This window comes from Cetorhinus maximus, chromosome 23 (genome assembly GCF_964194155.1).
Source record: "Cetorhinus maximus chromosome 23, sCetMax3.hap1.1, whole genome shotgun sequence".
Taxonomy (NCBI): Eukaryota; Metazoa; Chordata; class Chondrichthyes; order Lamniformes; family Cetorhinidae; genus Cetorhinus; species Cetorhinus maximus.
In genome coordinates, this window is record NC_135901.1 from 16,682,460 (window position 1) to 16,703,117 (window position 20,658).

Below are 20,658 nucleotides of genomic sequence, written 5' to 3' on the forward strand. Positions count from 1 at the left end.
TTAATAATTGAATTCACATTCCAGCAGCTGCCATAGAGGTGTCAGCTGTGGCTCAGTTCATAGCACCCTCGCCTTTGAATCAGAGGGTTGTGGGTTCATGACCCACTCCTGGAAACCAAGAACTGTGATTGTACTCGAAAGAGTTGCAATCTGTGACTGTTGATAACTCGAAAGAGTTTCCAGCAGCTTCCATGTTGGGATTTGAACCCATGCGCCCAGAGCATTCGCCTGAATTCTCTCTACTTTGTCCAATTAAACACTCACAAGGCAGAGACGTCACAGGCCACCTTCTCAATGCAATTAGGGATGGGCAATAAATGCTGGCCCAGAAAGCCACGCCCACATCACATAAATGAATAACAAAAAATACACAAATACCGCAGACTGAACCGTTGACACAAACCATGGGAAGATTCCTAGAGACTAGGGCCGATCTGACACAGACACATTATTGAGCAATCATCCTGCAAATTATTACCAAAGTTTGGGGCTTACTAGGAACACCAGGGAGCACAAATCGTGGAAATTCCCAGGCCCTGCGGCCTGCCAGGCGCAACAAACAACTGAATTCACGGAACATCACCCCAGGGATCCTCTCTCCCTGCTCCATTCTCTCTCATACCTTTCTTCTGAACTCACTGAACATCACCCCAGGGATACTCTCTCCCTTTTCCATTCACTCTGAAACCATCCTCCTGAACTCACTGAAGATCACCCCAGGGATCCTCTCTCCCTACTCCATTCCCTCTGATACCATCCTCCTGAACTCACTGAAGATCACCCTAGGGATCCTTTCTCCCTGCTCCATTCCCTCTGATACCATCCTCCTGAACTGACTGAACATCACTCCAGAGATCCTCTCTCTCTGCTCCATTTCCAGGCCTGCTTTTATCCAGTAACCTCCCACACAAATAGTTTTCCAATATTTATTCTTGTAAATGGGATAAATTATATCAAACATGTGCATAACAGCCAGCCCATTAGAAATATTGGGTTCAAAACAACAAATAGAAATTGATTCTAGGATTGCACATATAGAACTGGAACACACCATCACACCGAGTGAATCCACTGTCAGTTTACATGTTGCTCAGTGAAAATTTCAATCATCCTTGACTTTTTGGCATTTGGGCACTGAGCCGGGAAGCAGTCTGGACTCAAAGAACATGTGAACATATGAACTTGGAGCAGGAGTAGGATACTCGGCCCTTCAAGCCTTCTCCGCCATTCAGTAAGATCACGGCTGATCTGATTGAAACCTGCTGCTTACCCCGATCACCTTTCACCCCCTTGTTGATCAAGAATCAATCTAGCTGTGCCTTAAAAATATTCAAAGACTCTGCTTCCACTGCCTTTTGAAGGAGAGAGTTACAAGTACTCACGACCCTCTGAGAAAAAAACTTCTCTCATCTCTGTCTTAAATGAGCGGCCCCTTATTTGGAAACAGTGAACCGTGGTTCTAAATTCTCCCACAAGACGAAAGATCCTCTCCACATTCACCCTGTCAAGACCCCTCAGGATCTGAAAGATTTCGATCAAATCGCCTCTTAGCCTTCTAAACTCCATCGGATGCAGGCCTAGCCTGCCACCTTTCCTCATAAGACAAGCCGCCCATTCATGGTATTAGTTCAGTAAGCCTTCTCTGAACTGCTTCTAACGCATTTACATTTTCCTTAAATAAGGAGGCCAATACTCTACACTGTACTCCTGATATCACTGTCCTGTGCAACTGAAGTATAACCTTCTTACTTCAATTCCCCCTCACAGCAAATTATAACATTCTATTAGCTTTCCTAATTACTTGTTGTGCCTAAATAGTTCAACATTTTTCAATTTCTGTCAGACCTTCTTAATAGCTTTGCACATCTGGAAAGTATTCTCCCATGTTCTATCTTTGTTACCCTGACGTGTCTAAATCTCTTCACAGCCGAGATACTCCTCCCCACAGTTTACATTTCCACTGCTTCTATCAGCTAAACTTTATCCACAGGCATCAGCAGGGATCGAACTCACAGCATCTAGTTTGATAAGTCCACTATTTTAACCACGGGTTACGCCAACAGCGCCGGAAAGGTTAAGGCCCTCTTCCAAATTTTAAACCTACTGTAATTCTCTGTGCCATTTACCATGACGATGCATAACGAAAGTGAGTGAAGTTTATGATGGTAAAAATGCATTCATCCCCCTCAGGGTACTGAATCACATTGACACACGCGGAGGAACACAAACAGACATAGACACCGATAGAGACAGCGGCCTAAGGGGAGACACACATCCAGAAATCAAGGATGTCACCAAATTGGCTCCGTTTTTGTTCCATTTCCAAATGCAAATTTGATGAATGCCAACAGATGAACGGAAATGAAAAATACAGGGAAGTGTTTGAAAGGCTTTTTAGTCCATTTAATAGGTAAGCAAATCTGTAATTCATTCTTAAAACAGGAACAGTGAGAAATGTAAACTACTAAATGTAGATTGCAGGTTCAAAATGTCGGATCTTCACCTGTATCAGGAAACTGTAAAGGGTTTCAAACCCATTACATAAGCAAGTCAGTTCCGTACATCGTCGCCATGTACCTTTTAATGTTCTGTACATAAAACGACAGAGGGTTTACAGAAGGGAATGAAGAAATGCAGCCCCATCTATTCCTGGCTGTCCTGCAATTTCTGCTGCCTCTCCTCGATCTTTCTGCCAGAATGGGGCACTGCACACCGAACACACACAGGGGGGACATGATTGAGGTGCATAAAATTATGAGGGGCATAATAGGGCACACAGGAACGAACTTATCCCCTTGGTGGACGGATTTTAAGGTAAAGGGTAGGAAGTTTAGAGGGGATGCGAGGAAGAATTTTCTCACCCAGGGGGTGGTGGGAATCTGGAACTCACTGTCTGAAAGGGTGGTAGAGGCATAAACCCTCATAACATTTAAGAAGTATTTGGATGTGCACTTGCGATGCCATGGTATACAGGGCTATGGGCCTAGTGCTGGAAAATGGGATTAGAATAGTTAGGTATTTGTTTGACCGGCGCAGACTCGATGGGCCGAAAGGCCTTTCTCTGTGCTGCAGCCCTTTCCAACTCAATGACTGAAGGGTGTGGCAAAATTGATTGAAAATACGGACAGTCTGAAACTCTGGCAGCGATGGGGTTTCAAGCCACGCCTCCATAGTCTGAAACTTAAATCCAGCGCCTTAGACCGCTCGTCCACGTGACCACTGCGACGTCTAAAATTGTCATTGCCTTGACTGGAAATTTCAATCGCCGTCCACTTTGTAACGCTCAGTAACTGAACGGCCTCCAATGTAAAAACATCTCGAAAGAAACAACCTCCTCTTGCATCTTCCCAACCTGCTTTTTCTCCCTGAACCTTTTTCATGTGAAGCTACACAACTAATGTGAATGAAGTTTGCGATGGTAAAAATGCGTCCACCCCCTCGTGGAACTGAACCGAATTGATATATTCCAGATCCGAACCACTCGCTGTGCAACATAGAAGCCCCTTTAAAATTGTAACCTTAATTTTCAGTTTCCTCTCCTCTCCGATCAAAATGAATCACTTCACACTTCCGAATCTTAAATTTCAGCTGCCACTTGTCCGTCCAAATGGATTTGTTGAAGAACCCGAAAGGAGAACCGACTCAAACTGGGAATGAAAGAGTGAGAATGAAGGAAGAGAAGTGACGGGTTTTGTGGATCCCAGGGGAAAGAGACTCCGGGATCAGTTCATTGTGACAGTTCACACAGCAACAAGAAAACAACATTCCCTGATGAGGGCCAAACCCGGGCGGCAGGAGCGGGAGCGCCGAATAACAGCGTTTAGTTAAAACACAGAAGACTTGTTCACCAATAACAGCATCGAGTGTGTTCGACATGAACATGACGTGAACAGTGAGGGGAAATTGTGCCACAAGCTGCGGATGGACAACTTTCAATTTCCAAACCCACCAACAGAATCAATGCGGCTCCTCTGAAACTTTCAAGGCAAATATTGATCCTTTATAAGGTGCCGTTCCCAGAACTATCCACAGTCCTCCAGGTGTGATCTAACCAGGGCTTTGTGTAGCTGCAGCAAACCTTTCCCTCTTTTCTATAACAGTCTCTGTAACAGTTTGTACAGCAAGAGGAATTAGATTGTGTAGAGCGACTGAGAAAAACGAGGACATGCTTGATCTGAATCAATCTCTTTGGAATGTTCGGTATGAAATCAGCTGCATAAATACATTTTTGGTTCAAAAATTATATTGGAATCTAAAGTCCAACTCTTAATGTCTTTGGGTCTGGGAAACTTTGTTAATGATCACACAGTGCGCATGGGCACTGCAGAAACTCCTGCTCCTCTTTCAATATTGTTTCTCAGAGTTTTCAAAAGGGAACTGAAAAGGGAGAAAAATCAGGGTAATGGAAAAAGAGAAGGAAATTAGGGCGAATTGGAAAGCTCTTTGTAAAAAACTGACATAGACACGATGGGCCGAATTGTCTCCTAATGCGCTGTGTCATTTTAAGATGACATTGCTAAATCAGTCTGATTCCAGAATTACTGATTGTAGCAGCTGAATTCCATTTCTTCAAAACAAAGACCCAAAGTGCTGCTGCATGACCGCGCAGGTTAACATTGCGGACAGGTCCATTGGGTTTCGGCAGCGCAGTGATTCTGTAGCGTGGTGCTTATCACGTTCACCAAACACACAAAAAGACCCCGGTTTGAAATTAGACAGAAACATTATCAAAACCTGTACATTTAAATGTGAAGAGAAGTTCGATAATTCACTTGTGTTGTTAAATATTAAATACAGTATCTTACAGCCACGTGGCAATTGCTCTTCCAGATGCGCTGAAAAACATCCCACAAACGAAAAAGAAGCACATTTCATGATACACGAAACAGTAAAGGTTATGAATCATTTTCAACTGTCACTCGGTAGACCTATTAGCAGTTTGTTTACAGATGCAGATTAACATAATTACTCTCCGTCTCAAAGATGGCTAATAGCAATGAGTGCTCCTAAAGACTAGCAAGACAAGCGATACTGTAATTGAAACCGAGGAAATGGCAGATATGCCACAGGATCACTTTGTATCGGTCTTCAGAATAGAGGAAGAGGAAAAACCACCAAGGAACCGAGGAAGCCACGACTCGGTGCAGGTCTGGTGACATCCCTCCTTTCATGTTCAGTACGGAAAAAAGAGACATGAACGCGCCAGAATCTAAAAGATGCCATGAGCCTATTTGAAAGAAGAGCAGGGGAGTTCTCCCCGCTTCCTGGTCAATGTTTATCCCTCAATCAACGTCACAAAGACACATTCTCCGCTCATTATGACGTTAATGTTTGTGGGAGTTTGCTGAGCGGTGATTGGCAGCCGTGTTTCCGACATTACCACAATGACGACACTTCACAATGTCCTTCATTGACTGGAAAGCGATTTGAGACGTCCGCTGGTCGGGAAAGGTGCTATATAAATGCAAGCCTGTCCTTATTTAATTATCATAAACCCCAGTCCTCTGGTGACTGACCCTCGAGAGTGGAAACAGTTTCTCCCTAACTGCTCTATCAAACCGCCCGCCGCTGATCCCTTCCACAGCCCAATAATTTTAAACAAAACCATGAAAACTCGGTTTAACCTGCTTTGCTCTAAAGAAAACGATCCCGGCCTTTATAGTCTCTCCACAAAACTGAATGTGTTCACCCCTGAACATGGTGCAAGGCGGAACATTGTGACGAGATTTTGGAAAATGTTGTTAGTTGGCAGGTGGTAAAATAGAGGAGGAACCAAAACAGGAAACCCAGTCTCCAGTTCTATGAATAATTACAAACTCTTTAGGAAACGGAATCAGGGGAGAATGAAGGGTGAGCTGTCCGACTGACCAGGGCCTATCCGGAATGTTAAGCCATGCTGTCATGCAGCAGCACTCTGAGTCTCTGTTTCGGTGAAATGGAATTCAGCTGGTATTATCAGGCATGCTGCAGAAAGATTCATATAACAATGTAATCATAAAACGGCAAAGCACCATGTATCTATTCAATGGCATACGGGGCCCTTCCATAATCCTGTCTCGATCAGCTTTTTTAAGAGCAAACGAATTAATCTCAGTTTCCTTCCCTCTTTTAGTAAACCTGTTATTATTCTGAATATCAATTAATTACACAATTCCCTTTTGAAAAAGGAGATTCTGCAGATTCCATGCCTAGTTTACCTTAATTAACACTGTTTCCCTCCCCCAATGCCATGAAGATTTAGACTAGTGCTTCTTACATAGCTAAGCCTATGAACATTATTTACTTTTTCTATTGATTTCATATCGAATTGACAAAAGTGCTTATTTTTCTAATGAACCATCTCATTATTTCTGAGTTGATTTATACGATCTAATTACATTTGCTCCACAAACGGCTAATCGAGGGTGTAATATCACAGTGGGAAATCATTGTTACAGTTCAACAGAGCCCTGCCAAGATCAACGGCTGGCACAGTTTGTTTCGTTCATTTGGTTTAAAATGTATTTGTTCTGGGAAGGTAATCTTACAGAATACATATTTGTTTAGGAAAAAGTGCTGATCTACCAGAATGTTTGGAGGATTCTAATGGTTAGACTGAGAGGTCATGTTACTTGTTACAGGAAGACGACTCTTGGTTTCCACCTGGTGCCTGTTTGTTTGAATTTCAAAATGCAGAAGGCTCGGTTCAGCAAATGTCTTAGGCAGCAATGCTTTCTGCTCAATCATTATGAACACACTTCTCCTCAGCAGAAGAAATTCAACAAACATTTCTCAGCATTTTTTTTTACCTTATTCACCATTCAGTATTAATGTATTTGATATTGATGCCCTTGGTTGACTTGAGGCGCTCTGAAATAGACAGCATCGAATTGCAAACTTGACTGGCAAACAGAAGAATGTAAGTCACAAGGTAATGCATTTGATATGGGTCTGATTTGAGATGTAGTACAACAGTCAGCATTTCAACAAAATCAAAGAATTTTACAGGGAACAGGCTTGAGAATGATGCGTTAATTAGATCTGATCCCTCTTTGTCTTTATGAGCACACATTACACTGAGACACCTTTGACATGGTGAGTAACTTTCTTAAGCTGCATCGAAAGATCCATTGTTTTATCTTGTTGACAAAAACGAGCTGCTAATATGTGAGCGCAGTGAAATACGGACATCTATCCACTCAAGTGTGTCATGGAATCTCAGCACGTGCTGATTTTGCTGCATTCATTTTGTGACCTCATATTGCCTGCAACATGGGAGATTCAGGTAATCTTCAACGACGCAAATTATCCTCAATATTTAATGAGTAAGTTTTCATAATGTTTCTGCCCGGTTTCGAACCGGGGACCTTTCGCGTGTGAGGCGAACGTGATAACCACTACACTACAGAAACTGCCATGTTTAAATGATCCTGTCCGGAATGCTAAACTGCGCTGTAAGTCAGCAGCAATCTGGATCTGTATTGCGGAGAAATGGAATACAGCTGCTGTTCTCAGGAACGCTGCAGCGAGACAGATGTAACAATGTCATCATAAAATAGCCGAGCACCATGTATCCAAACAATGGCAAAAGAGGCCCTTCCAACATCCGATCTCAGGTCCCTTTTTAAACGAGAAAACTAATTCATCACAATTTGCTTCTCTCTCTAAATCATCTATTTCTTCTCCCTTTCATTAAATTACTCAATTCTCTTTTGAAAAAGTCGGTACTGCAGAATCCATGCCTGGTTTGCCTTAATTCATAAGGTTCACATGACGATTTGGACTGGGGTTCCTAATATACTTTACCAGATGAACATGATATAATTATGCAATTGATCTGATGTCGAATTTGCGAAAGTGTTATTTTTAACCTTACTATTTTTACAATCTTATTGCTTTTGCTCCATATCCCTTCAACCGAGGGTGCGATATTACAGAGAAAAATGTTTGTTCCGGAGTTTAACAGGGCCCTGCCAAGATCGCTTCAATTTTTCGTTTACATCATTTGGTTTGAAATAATTTTGTTCCTGGACCGGAATCTAACAGAGGATAAATATTTGTGGAACAAACAGGGCAGTGCTGAGCTACCAGGGTGTTTGGAGGTTTCCAACGGTTGGACTGAGGGTCCATGTCACTTGTTGCAGGGAAGCAACTATTGATTTGACCCTGGTGCCTCAGCTTGTTTTGAATTTCAAAATGTAGACGTGTCCGTCCAGCAAATGTCTCCGGGCGGAATGCTTTCTGCTCAATCATTAGGAACATCCTTCTCATCCTTGGAAGACGAAATTAAAGAAACTCAGTATTTGTTCCGTTATTCTATATTTAATATTCATATTTTATCTGTTATTGATGCCTTCGTCTGAATTGAGACTCTCTGAAATATACACCAGCCCCGAATTGCAAACATGACTGATAGACGAAAGAATGTCAGTCAACAGGAAATGCAAATCATATGGTGCTCTTTTGAAATTGAGCACAATTAAATTTAAACAAAATCCCAGAATTTTATTGGGAACAGGCTTGAGAATGATGCGTTAATTAGATCTGATCACTCTTTGTCTATCTTTGTGAGCACACGTTACAATGAGACACCTTTAACATGGTGAGTAACTGTTAAGCTGCATCGAAAGACGTACTGATTTTGCTGCAGATAAAAGCAAAAAACTGCGGGTGCTGGAAATCCAAAACAAAAATAAAAATACCTGGAAAAACTCAGCAGGCCTGGCAGCATCTGCGGAGAGGAACATAGTTAACGTTTCGAGTCCGTATGACTCTTCAACAGAACTAAGTAAAAATAGAAAAGAGGTGAAATATAAAATCGCATATATCTTTTATATTTCACCTCTTTTCTATTTATTAACTGTGTTCCTCTCCGCAGATGCTGCCTGACCTGCTGAGTTTTTGCAGGTATTCTGATTTTGCTGCACGTGTTTTATGACCTCGGTGAGAGAAAATGCATTATGCCTGCAACATTGGAGATTGAAGTAAACTTTAACGATGCAAATTATCCTCACAATTTAATGAGTAAGTTTTCATAATGTTTCTGCCCGGTTTCGAACCGGGGACCTTTCGCGTGTTAGGCGAACGTGATAACCACTACACTACAGAAACTGCTGAGACTGTCTGGCATGCTAAACTGCGCTGTAACGCTGCAGCAATCTGAGTCTCTGTTGCGGAGAATTGAAATACAACTGCTATTCTCAGGAACGCTGCAGCGAGACTGATGTAACAATGTCATCATAAAATGGCCTAGCACCATGTATTCATGCAAAGGCATAAGAGGCCCTTCCATCATCCGATCCGAGGCCCCTTTTTAAACGAGCACACTAATTAATCGCAATTTGCTTCTCTCTCTTAATGAACCAATTTTTCCTTCCCTTTCATTAAATTGCTGAATTCCCTTTTGAAAAAGTCGTTTCTGCAGAATCCATGCCTGGTTTGCCTTAATTCACAAGGTTCACACGACGATTTGGACTTGGGTTCCTAATATACTTCGCCAGATGAACATGATGTAATTATACAATTGATCTCATCGAATTTGCCAAAGTGTTACTTTTTCAACCTTAGTATTTTTACAACCTTATTACTTTTGCTCCACAGCCCTTCAATCGACAGTGCGATATTACAGAGGAAAATGTTTGTTCCGGAGTTTAACAGGGCCCTGCCAAGATCACGTGCTTCAATTGTTCGTTTAATTCATTTGGTTTGAAATAATTTTGTTCCTGGACCGGAATCTTACAGAGGATAAATATTTGTGTCGCAAACAGGGCAGTGCTAAGCTGCCAGAATGTTTGGAGGTTTCCAATAGTTGGACTGACCAGGAAGCTGACAAGCAAGCCTTCAAAATCACTGATGATCATCTCTTTACCCGTTACTGCCCTTCAGTTACACTGCTGACAGGTTTCTCACACAAAACGGTTTGTTCGGTTAACGTTTGGTCACCAGCCATCGAGCCCAGGCCGTGATGGAGAAAGCATTGACTCCGAACCACCCGGATCCACCATCACTAGCTCCGTGCTGCCCTGTCCATCATTCTTGTGTCAGTTAATCCATCCTGCCTCACTCTCTATCACAGATCTTCCCTTTTGTTCTTTTTACAGAGTGATTCCTGCCTTTTCAATCAGGAAAGGCTGGAAATAGCAGGCAGAGAGAGAAACAGAGATAATAGTTTTTTCGTTATTCGTTCATGGGATGTGGGCATCACTGGCTAAGCCAGCATTTATTGCCCATCCTTAAATTGCCCATTTTTTCAGGGGGCAGTTACAAGTCAGCCACATGTAGGCTAGTCCGGGTAAGGACAGTGGATTTTCTTCCCTAAAGGACATTAGTGAACCAGATGGGGTTTTGCAGACTTTTAATTCCAGATTTTTGTTGAATTCAAATTTCACCACCTGCTATGGTTGGACCACCAGAGCATTACCCTAGGACTCTGTAATACCAGTCCAGTGAAAATACCACTGTGCTACATCAAAACTGGTAAATGCAAGAGATGTAACAGGTTTGAAACAGATACAGAGGAGAGGAGGAAAGAACAAAAGGGAAGGTATGTCATAGGTTGGGAGGGGCAGGGGAGATGGAGGGGGCAGCGGACTGGTATTGTCACTGGACTAGTACTGGAAAGGCCCAGGGTAGTGTTTGAATCCCACCATGGCAGGTGGTGAAATTTGAATTAAGTCTAAATGATGAAACCACCAATTGTCATTAAAAACCCATCCAATTCGCAAATGTCCTTTAGGAAATCTGCTGTCCTTACCTGGTCTGGCCTACATGTGAATCTAGATGCACAATAATGTGGTTGACTCTGAAATGGCTGAGCAAGCCACTCGGTTCTCAAGAGCAATTAGGAATAGCCAATATAATGTTGGCCCAGCCAGTACTGCCTACATCCCATGAATGAATGAAAAAAGCACAAAAGGGATGATGATGCCATTCTGTATCAATCAGTTCTCTCTGCTCTCAGTTCTGTCCCACACTGAAAACTCTTAATCCTTCCCCTCCATTACCCGGGACAAACATTTCGTTCTTCATTGTGACTTGGATAATTTCAGGTACAGTTCCTTAATTTCCTTCCTGTAATCTTATGAAATAGACCATTCTCAACTGATCGGATGTGAACCCGATGCAATCAGCCCTCCAGGAAGTGACTATTCTAAATCTGTGACTCTGTGCAGTTCTGTTGGTGCAGGGGCTTGAGTGGAACTTGCCACTTTTAAACTGTCATAAGAACGTAAGAAATAGGAACAGGAGTAGACCATTCGGCCCCTCAAGCCTGCTCCGCCATTCAATAAGGTCATGGCTGATCTTGTGTTTCGATTTCTACATTCCCATCTAACTCCGATAGCCTTTGATTCCCTTGCCTAACAAGAATCTATCTACCTCTGCCTTAAAAATATTCAATCATCATTCATTGCATATCAGACCCGGGCCTACAAACAGCACTCCCACTCTTCCAGTGAAGAAAAGAGCAGTTTTCACTCCTAACCCAACAACTGTGATGTTAACAAAGCGGGATGGAGACAGATTCCGTTTAAATGTGGTGACACTACTGGAGGAATGGAGAGCTGGGGTTCACTCCGGAAAACAGCAGCAATGTTTAAAGTTAATCATCTGAATCTGTGCTTGGTGTATTATGAGGTTTGGCTTGTATTGGAGTATCTTGCATCCCAGGAATGGGCAGTAACCCGCTGATTGAAGTTGCTGTCACTGCTTTCTGTTTGCAGTGGGTGATTGGAGAGGGTGGGGCAAAATCCTACTGCTTTTCCCTGTCTCACTCACGATGGAGCAGGGAAGACAGAATCGTTGATGGGTTTGTTGCCCTGTCTGAAATGTAGCTTTGACCGACTGTTCGTGATGGAGATCATGCTGCAGGAGCCTTTAATAACCTTACACAAATCAGCTGGCAAATGCAGGTTTGAGGGAAGCTTTCTGAACCATCAGGACTGGAAATGGGAACAAGTGGAAGATTCTGTCTAGTTTCAGTGTGTACATACTGTAGAGGGGAAGAGCTAATGTCACATGGCTGTAAGGTATTACATACAGTTAATATTTAACAATAAAGATGAATTATTGCTCACACTTAAAGTATGTTTTGATAATGTTTCCGCCTGGTTTCAAACCAGGGACCCAGGAACTATAATTCCTATTTCTTATGATTGATAATCAATGTATATTGATAAACCTGTAGCAAACCGATATACTCTGCATTTTAATTGGATTTATCAGATGTATGCACCACTATGAGCTGGGCTGTGGACTGTAATGTCTTCACTCTTCTCTGGTGATCTTCTCCAGAAAGGCTGGTGTAGATAGAATCACTTGGTCTGCAAGATATAGTCACTGTGAGGATGATAATGGAACAATTTTCTGTCAAATGTTCAGTGACACCTGATCACTTACCAAGTGATTATGTAAAAATCTAATTCAAATAATCACAGCCGCTGCCGATGAGGGAGGGAAGGAAGCAGCAGAGGCAGCTGATCAGATTGTCTCAATCTTAGTGACAAAGAAGCTCCATGAGCTCCTCACACTTGTTGTTGGAAGTGAGGATGGAGGGGACAGGGGTGAGAGAGAGCACTTCAGAAGGAACTAACCTGGGTTAGAAATATTGAACAGACTCAAGACACTGTGTGTTTAACACAAAGCTAATCTAATTGACTTTTATCTACAATATCAGCCCGAATAACTGGGCTGGAGTTTATTAATATCATCAGAAACAGACCCCAATATACATAATTCAGTCCTGAATGTGATTAACATCAAAATCCAACCATTGTCGTTACTTGTGAACTTGCTGGTGTCTCTGCAGTGTAGATAAATAAGCAAACCCCTTCCCACATTCAGAGCATGTAAATGGTCGGTCCCCAGTGTGAACTCGCTGGTGTGTCAGCAGGTTGGATGACTGGGTAAAACCCTTCCCACATTCAGAGCAGGTGAACGGCCTCTCCCCAGTATGAACTCGCTGGTGTCTCAGAAGGTTCGATGGGTGGGTGAATCCCTTCCCACATTCAAGGCAGATGAATGGTTGCCCCCCAGTGTGAACCCGGTGGTGTGTTAGCAGGATAGATAACTGAGTGAATCCCTTCCCACACTCAGGGCAGGTGAACAGCCACTCCCCAATGTGAATTCGCTGGTGTACAATGAGTTGAGATGAACCCAGTCCCGCAGTGAGAGCACCTGAACGGCCTCTCCCCAGTGTGAACACTTTGATGAGACATCAGGTCCTGGGAGCTTTTAAAACACTTCCCACAGTCTGGCCATTTAAAAGGTCTCTCATCTGTGTGAACTCGCTGGTGTGTCAGCAGATGGGATTGCTGAGTGAATCCCTTCCCACACACAGTGCAGGTGAACGGCCTCTCCCCAGTGTGACTCTGCTTGTGCGCAGTGAGTTGAGACAACCACCTGAACCCAGTCCCGCAGTGAGAGCACCTGAATGGTCTCTCATCAGTGTGAACACGTTGATGGCGCAAAAGTTCCATGGAACCTTTATAGCACTTCCCGCAGTCCGGACATTTAAAAGGTCTCTCCTCAGTGTGAACTCGCTGGTGTGTCCGCAGGTTGGATGACTGAAGGAATCCCTTCCCACACTTAGAGCAGGTGAATGGCCTCTCCCCAGAGTGAACTCGCTGGTGTATCAGCAGATAGGACGAACGAGTGAATCCCTTCCCACACTCAGAGCAGGTGAATGGTTTCTCCCCAGTGTGAGTGCGCCAATGACTTTCCAGGTCAGACGGGGATTTGAATCCCTTCCCACATTTCCATGGTTTCATCCCGTTGTGATGGCATTTATGTTCTGACAGGTCAGATGATTGGCTGAAGCCTCGTCCACACACAGAACACGTGTACGGTTTCTCCTCACTCTGAACGGTGCTTTTTCCTTCCATGTTCAAAATCCAATGATATTTAGGTTATGATAAATTGGGCGACTCTGTCAGGTTCTGATGTGATGTTTGGTTTGAGTTTCCCGACTGCAAATCCTCTCCTTCTAATACCCTGTGAAATTGATTTAAAACAGAGAAAGTGAGTGAGAGAGAACCCACAAAAACAGGTTGTGAAATTGAGCTGAATGAATCTGGTAATTTGTGGGGCCGGCACCAGGAAAAAGTGACCATGAAAACTGCTGGATTGTCCTAAAAACCCAACTGGTTCACTAATATCCTTCAGAAACATAGAAATTAGGAGCAGGAGTAGGCCATTCAGCCCTTTGAGCCTGCTCCACCATTCAATATGATCATGGCTGTTCCTCTATCTCAACGCCATATTCTTGCTTTCTCTCTAAACCCCCTGATGCCCCTAATATCCAAAAAATGATCAATCTCTTCCTTGGCTATACTCAGTGACCCGGCCTCCACAGGCTTCTGTGGTAGAGAATTCCACAGGTTGACCACCCTCCGAGTGAAGAAATTTTTCCTCATCTCAGGGAAGGGAACCTGCTGCGTGGTCTATGCCCACTCAAGACTCTGTCCACAAATTTCAAAATTGTGCCTGAACACTGAGGTCTGGGTTATTTATATGTATCAGGTACAGCGCGGGTGCGAACACTGACTCCTGGGGAACTCCGCTCTTAACCTTCCTTCAGTCTGAAAAACATCCATTAACCATGACTCTCTGTTTCCTGTCACTCAGACAATTTCGTATCCATGTTGCTGCTGTCCCTTTTATCCCATGAGCTATAATCTTTGCTCAGAAGTTTGTTGTATGGTACTTTATCTAATGCCATTTGGAAGTCCATGTAACACAACATGAACAGCATTACCCCGAACAACACTTTCTGTTACCTCATCAAAAACCTAAAGCAACTTAGTTAAACGTGATTTTCCCTTAACAAATCCATGCTGGCTCTCCTTAATTAACCCACATTTTCTCAAGTGACTATTAAATATGTCCTGAATGACCATTTCTGGAAGCTTCCCCAGCACCGAGATTAAACTGACCGGTCTGTAGTTGCTGGGCTTCTCTTTACACCTTTTTTGAACAAAGGTGTAACATTTGCAATTCTCCAGTCCCTGTGTCAGCAACTCTGAATCTCAGGAAGACTGGAAAATTATGGCCAGCGCTTCCACAATTTCCACTCTCATTTCCCCTCAGTATCCTTGGATGCATCTCATCCAGCCCTGGGGTTTTGTCAACTTTGTCAGACAGACTATCCAATATCTCCTCCTTATCAATTTTAAACCCCATAAGGGTCTGAACTATCTCCTCTTTCAGAATCACCTGTGCAGCATATTTTTCCTTGGTAAAGGCAGATACAAAATATTCATTTAATACCTCAACCATGACCCCTATCTCCATGCCTAAATCACCTCTTTGGTCCCTAATTGCCTCCACTCCTCCTTTTACCACTCTTTTACTATTTACATGTCCACGGAAGACTTCTTGATTTATTTCCATGTTTGCTTTCAGTCTCTTTTCATGCTCTCTTTGCTTTTCTTATTTGGTTTTCCAAATCCCTCTGAACCTTCTCTATTCAGCCTGGTTCTTGGTTTTATTATCCAGCTAACATGTGTCATAAGCACACTTTTTCTCCTTTATCTCAATCTCTATCTCTTTTCTCATCAAGGGGGCTGCGGATTTGTTTACCCTACCTTTCCCCTTCATGACAATATATCTTTACTGTGTCAGAACTCTCTTTGAAGGCAGTACATGGTTCAGTTACAGTTTCACCTGCCAACTTTTGATTCATAAGACCATAAGATGTAGGAGCAGAAGTAGGCCATTTGCCCCATCGAATCTGCTCCGCCATTCAATGAGGTCATAGCTGATCTGATAATCCTCAACTCCACTTTCCTGCATAGCCCTTGATTCTCTTACAGGTTAAAAATCTGTCTATCTCAGTCTTGATTATACTTAACGACCCAACCTCTACAGCCCTCTGCGGTAAAGAATTCCAGATTCACTACCCACTGAGAGAAGAAATTCTTCGTTGTCTCTGTCTTAAATGGGCGACCCTTTACTCTGAGATTATGCCCCCTGTTTCTATACTCTCCCATTCAGCATCTACTCTGTCAAGATCCCTAAGAATCTTATATGTTTCAATAAGGTCACCTCTCACACTTCTAAACTCCAATGAGTACAGGCCCAGCCTACTCAACCTCTCCTCATAAAAAAATCCCTCCATACCCGGGATCAACCTCGAGAGCCTTCTCTGGACTGCCTCCAATGCCAGCATATCTTTGCTTAGAGAAGGGGACCAAAACTGTTCACAGTATTCTAGGCATGGTCCAACTGGTGCCTTATATAGTTTGAGCAAGACTTCCCGATTTTTAAACTCCATTCCCTTTGAAATTCCAACTTATCTGGGTCAGATCCATTTTTACCCCATTGAAGTTGGCTTTTCCCCAATTAATTATTCTTACCCTTACTTGAAATCTTTGCACACAGCTAAGTTGTTTACCTTTCACATTAAAAGTTTGATGATATTCAGGTCCTGACGAATCAAATGACTCTGTCGGATCTTGATGTGATGTTTGGTTTGAGTTTCCCATCTGTCAATCCTCTGCCTCTAATACCCTGGAAAAGAAATTTCCAAAATCCATGACTGTCAGTCCAGGATAGACATTGAGAGGAAAAATACATTTCTCTTGGTTTGCGTTTGTTGTGTGTAAATCCTCCCCTTTTAACCCCCTGTAAAAAGAGTTTTCAAAATCCATCCCTGTCAGTCCAGGATAGACATTCACAATATTCTCTCCTCCTGCTGACAGGGAAAGGGATGAACGCGCATGTGGGGAGCAATTTAGTGATAGCGACCACAACATGGTACAATTTAAGCTTGTTTTGGACAAAGAAATAGACAAGTTGCAAAAAAAATGTTTTGGATTGGGGGAGTGCAGATTTTAGTAAAATAAAGCAGGATCTGGCCAAGGTAGACTAGGAACAGCTACTTGTGGGGAAATCTACAGAAGAGCAGTGGGGGGCGTTCGAAAAGGAAATGGGAAGGGTACAGGCTCAACATGTTTCCTCTAGGGTGATAGGAAGGAGTAACAAGCCCAGAGAACCATGGATGACCAGAGATATTCAGGATACGATGAGAAGGAAAAGAGAGGCTTTTAGCAGGTACAAGGGGAGCAAATCAGCGGAGGCATTAGTGGAATAGAGAAAGTGCAGGGTTGAGCTTAATCACAGAATCACAAAGTGCAGAAGAGGCCCTTCGGCCTATCGAGTCAGCGCCAACACGTGAGAAACACTTGACCTACCTAATCCCATTTACTAGCACTTGTCCCACAGCCTTGAATGTTATGATGTGCCAAGTGCTCATCCAGGTACTTTTGAAAGGATGTGAGGCAACTCGCCTCCACCACCCTCCCAGGCAGTGCATTCCAGACTGTCACTCTGGCTCCACCCATAGATTTCCCCCTTGGTCCATAATGGGCCCGACCCTTTTCCTGGTTATCCTCTCCCTATTGATATACTTATGGAATATCTTGGGATTTTCCCTCCCTTTCCAGCTAGAGCTTTCTCATAACCCCTGTTTGCTTTCCTAATTACTTTGGGAGTGTCTTGGGCTACAGAAAGATATAGACGGGATGGTCAAATGGGCAGATAAGTGGCAGATGGAATTTCACCCTGAGAAATGTGAGGTGATACACTTTGGAAGGAGTAATTTGACAAGGAAGTATTCAATGAACGGCATGACACTAGGAAGTCTTGAGGAACAAAGGGGCCTTGGCATGTGTGTTCATAGATCTCTGAAGGTGGAGGGGCATGCCAGTGGGGTGGTAAAAAAGGCAGACGGGGCATTTGCCTTTTTCAGTTGAGGCATAGATTACAAAAGTAGGGAGATCATGTTGGAGTTGTGTAGAACCTTAGTGAGGCCACAGCTGGAGCACTGTGTGCAGTTCTGGTAGCCACATTATAGGAAGAATATGATTACACTGGAGGGGATGCAGAGGAGATTCACCAGGATGTTGCCTGGGATAAAACATTTAAGTTATGAAGAGAGGTTGGATAGACTTGGGTTGTTTTCGTTGGAGCAGAGAAGACTGAGGGGCGACCTAATCGAGGTGTACAAGATTATGAGGGGCATAGACAGGGTGGATAGGGAGCTGCTGTTCCCCTTAGTTGAAGGATCAGTCACGAGGGGACACAAGTTCAAGGTGAGGGGCAGGAGGTTTAGGGGGGATGTGAGGAAAAACGTTTTTACCCAGAGGGTGGTGATGGTCTGGAATGTGCTGCCTGGGAGGGTGGTGGAGGTGGGATGGCTCACATCCTTTAAAAGCTGGAAATCTCTTCTTGGGCCTCCACCTATCACTGGCCCCCTGTCGAGCTCTCCTGCCCCACTCCCTTCTACCAGCTTATATTTCATCTCATTTCTATATGTCTTAATTCAGATGAAGGGTCATACGGACTCGAAATGTCAATTGTATCCCTCTCCGCAGATGCTGTCAGACCTGCTGAGATTTTCCAGGTATTTTTGTTTTTGTTCTAGATTTCCAGCGTCCGCAGTATTTTGCTTTTATCCTTTAAAAAGTACCTGGGTGAGCACTTGGCACATCATAACATTCAAGGCGATGGGCCAAGTGCTGGTAAATGGGATTAGATAGGTAGGTCAGGTGTTTCTCACATGTCGGTGCAGACTCGATGGGCCAAAGGCCCTCTTCTGATAGCCTGTCCACCAATATCCATTACATGCCTAACAACTCCCACAGCTACCTCGACTACAGCTCCTCACACCCCGCTTCCTGTAAGGACTCCATCCCATTCTCTCAGTTTCTTTGCCTCCGTTGCATCTGTTCTGATGATGCCACTTTCAAAAACAGTTCCTCTGACATGTCCTCCTTCTTCCTTAACCGAGGTTTTCCACAAACGGTGGTTGACAGAGCCCTCAACCGTGTCCGGCCCATCTCCCGCGCATCCACCCTCAGACCTTCTTCTCCCTCCTAGAAACATGATAGGATCCCCCTTGTCCTCACTTATCACCCCACCAGCCTCCACATTCAAAGGATCATCCTCCGCCATTTCCGCCAACTCCAGCATGATGACACCACTAAACACATCTTCCCTTCACCCCCCCGGTGGCATTCCGTAGGGACCGTTCCCTGCGTGACACCCTGGTCCACTCCTCCATCACCCCCTACACCTCAACCCCCAGCACGGCACCTTCCCATGCAACCGCAGAAGATGCAACACCTTCCCCTTTACTTCCCCTCTTCTCACCGTCCAAGGGCCCAAACACTCATTTCAAGTGAAGCAGCATTTCACCTTTACTTCCCTTAACTTAGTCTACTGCACTCGTTGCTCCCAATGCGGTTTCCTCTACATTGGAGAGACCAAACGCAGACTGGGTGACCGCTTTGCAGAACACCTTCGTTCTGTCCGCAAGCATTACCCAGGCCTCCCTGTCGCTTGTCATTTCAACACTCCACCCTGCACTCATGCCCACATGTCCATCCTTGGCTTGCTGCACCAGTGAAGCTCAACACAAAGTGGAGGAACAGCACCTCATCTTCCGACTCGGCACTTTACATCCTTTCGGACTGAATATTGAGTTCAACAATTTTAGATCATGAACTCTCGCCTCCATCCCCACCCCCTTTCTGATTTTTCCCCCTCCTTTTTGATTTTTCCGATAATTTATATAGATTTTTCTTTTCCCAACTATTTCCATTACTTTTAAATGTATTTCCATCCATTGCTTTCTCTCTACCTTTTAGCCTTTTTCGATTCCTTCACCCCACCCCATCCCCGCCAGAGCTATCTGTACCTTGCTTGCCCTGCTTTCTACCCTTAATTAGCCTTTAGATAATATCACCACCTTCAACACCTCGTTGTCCTTTTGTCTGTGACATCTTTTGGTTATCTCCACTATCACTGGCCCTCTATCCAGCTCTACCCTCCCCCCCCCCCCTCCCCACTTAAACCAGCTTATATTTCACCCCTTTTCTATTTTTCCTTCGTTCTGTTGAAAAGTTATGCGGACTTGAAACATTAACTGTGCTCCCTTCCACAGATGCTGCCAGACCTGCTGAGTTTTTCCCAGGTATTTTTGTTTTTGGCCTCTTTTGCTCTGTGTGGTTCTTGAGTCCAGCTGCACGTTTCCCACTAGAAAGATGGCGGCGGCGCATGCGCCCTGCTGCACATTGTCCCCTATACAAATGGCGGCCGTTTACTTGGGCCTCTCTCCGAAGGTAAAGCGGGCTCCACCTGCCGCCGCCTAGTTTAATGCAACCGCAGGACCGGTAGCTTCTTATTCACGGTTTCAGACCTCTACTGGGTGTTTATGAAGATCCCCGCCATCTCCGCCGCTTCCATTCCTCCCCACTCACTGGCTCCTGTTCTCGATATTTCTCAGTCCTTCGGTCAGCTCCGGAATCTCTGGACTGCGCATGCTCCGGTTTGAGCTCACACTGCGCATGTTCCTGTCGCTGCCCGGTACTGCGCCTGCGCAAGGAGCTCCGCTAAACCATGACCAAGCCGGCGCCGCCCGTGAATGAATAAAAAGAATAAGGTTCATTCCGCCCCGCGGCGAATGCTGGGTTAACAGGTTGCCATTGAAACGTGATTGTGTTCAAAAGAAAATTATGTTTTGAGATCCGATGCTGATTGGAGCCACAGGGCCAAGATATAAAATTATTATAAAAGCAAAATTATGGGGATGCCTAAAATCTGAAACAAAAACAGAAAATGCTGGAAAAACTCAGCAGTTCTGACAGCAACTGTGGATAGAGATGTTTCGAGTCCGTATGA

The 20,658-nt window shown here is 44.1% G+C and overlaps 2 protein-coding genes and 2 non-coding genes across 4 annotated transcripts in view; 1 reads left to right on the top strand and 3 right to left on the bottom strand.

Annotated features, from left to right (window-relative positions):
* Window positions 1-20,658, top strand: part of LOC144697848 (uncharacterized) — a 682,240-nt gene that overhangs the window by 647,084 nt on the left and 14,498 nt on the right. The window lies entirely within an intron of this gene.
* Window positions 7,319-7,391, bottom strand: trnav-cac (transfer RNA valine (anticodon CAC)). The gene has a single exon. It is a non-coding gene; the product is annotated as a tRNA-Val (tRNA).
* Window positions 9,018-9,090, bottom strand: trnav-aac (transfer RNA valine (anticodon AAC)). The gene has a single exon. It is a non-coding gene; the product is annotated as a tRNA-Val (tRNA).
* On the bottom strand, window positions 12,755-13,859 carry LOC144698399 (uncharacterized). Its single transcript, XM_078570345.1, has 2 exons — window positions 13,237-13,859; window positions 12,755-13,076 (listed from the first exon to the last, which is right to left on the bottom strand). Exons 1-2 carry the CDS (start codon window positions 13,857-13,859, stop codon window positions 12,755-12,757), a joined length of 945 nt encoding a protein of 314 aa, XP_078426471.1.

Bases quoted from the DNA above. Each gene is read 5' to 3' on its own strand.
- LOC144698399 (XM_078570345.1), bottom strand. From the start codon at position 13,859: ATGGAAGGAAAAAGCACCGTTCAGAGTGAGGAGAAACCGTACACGTGT. The intron at 13,077-13,236 runs ATGGCCAGACTG...GTGGCTGTTCAC, and splicing joins ACAGATGAGAGACCTTTTAA to CTGCCCTGAGTGTGGGAAGG.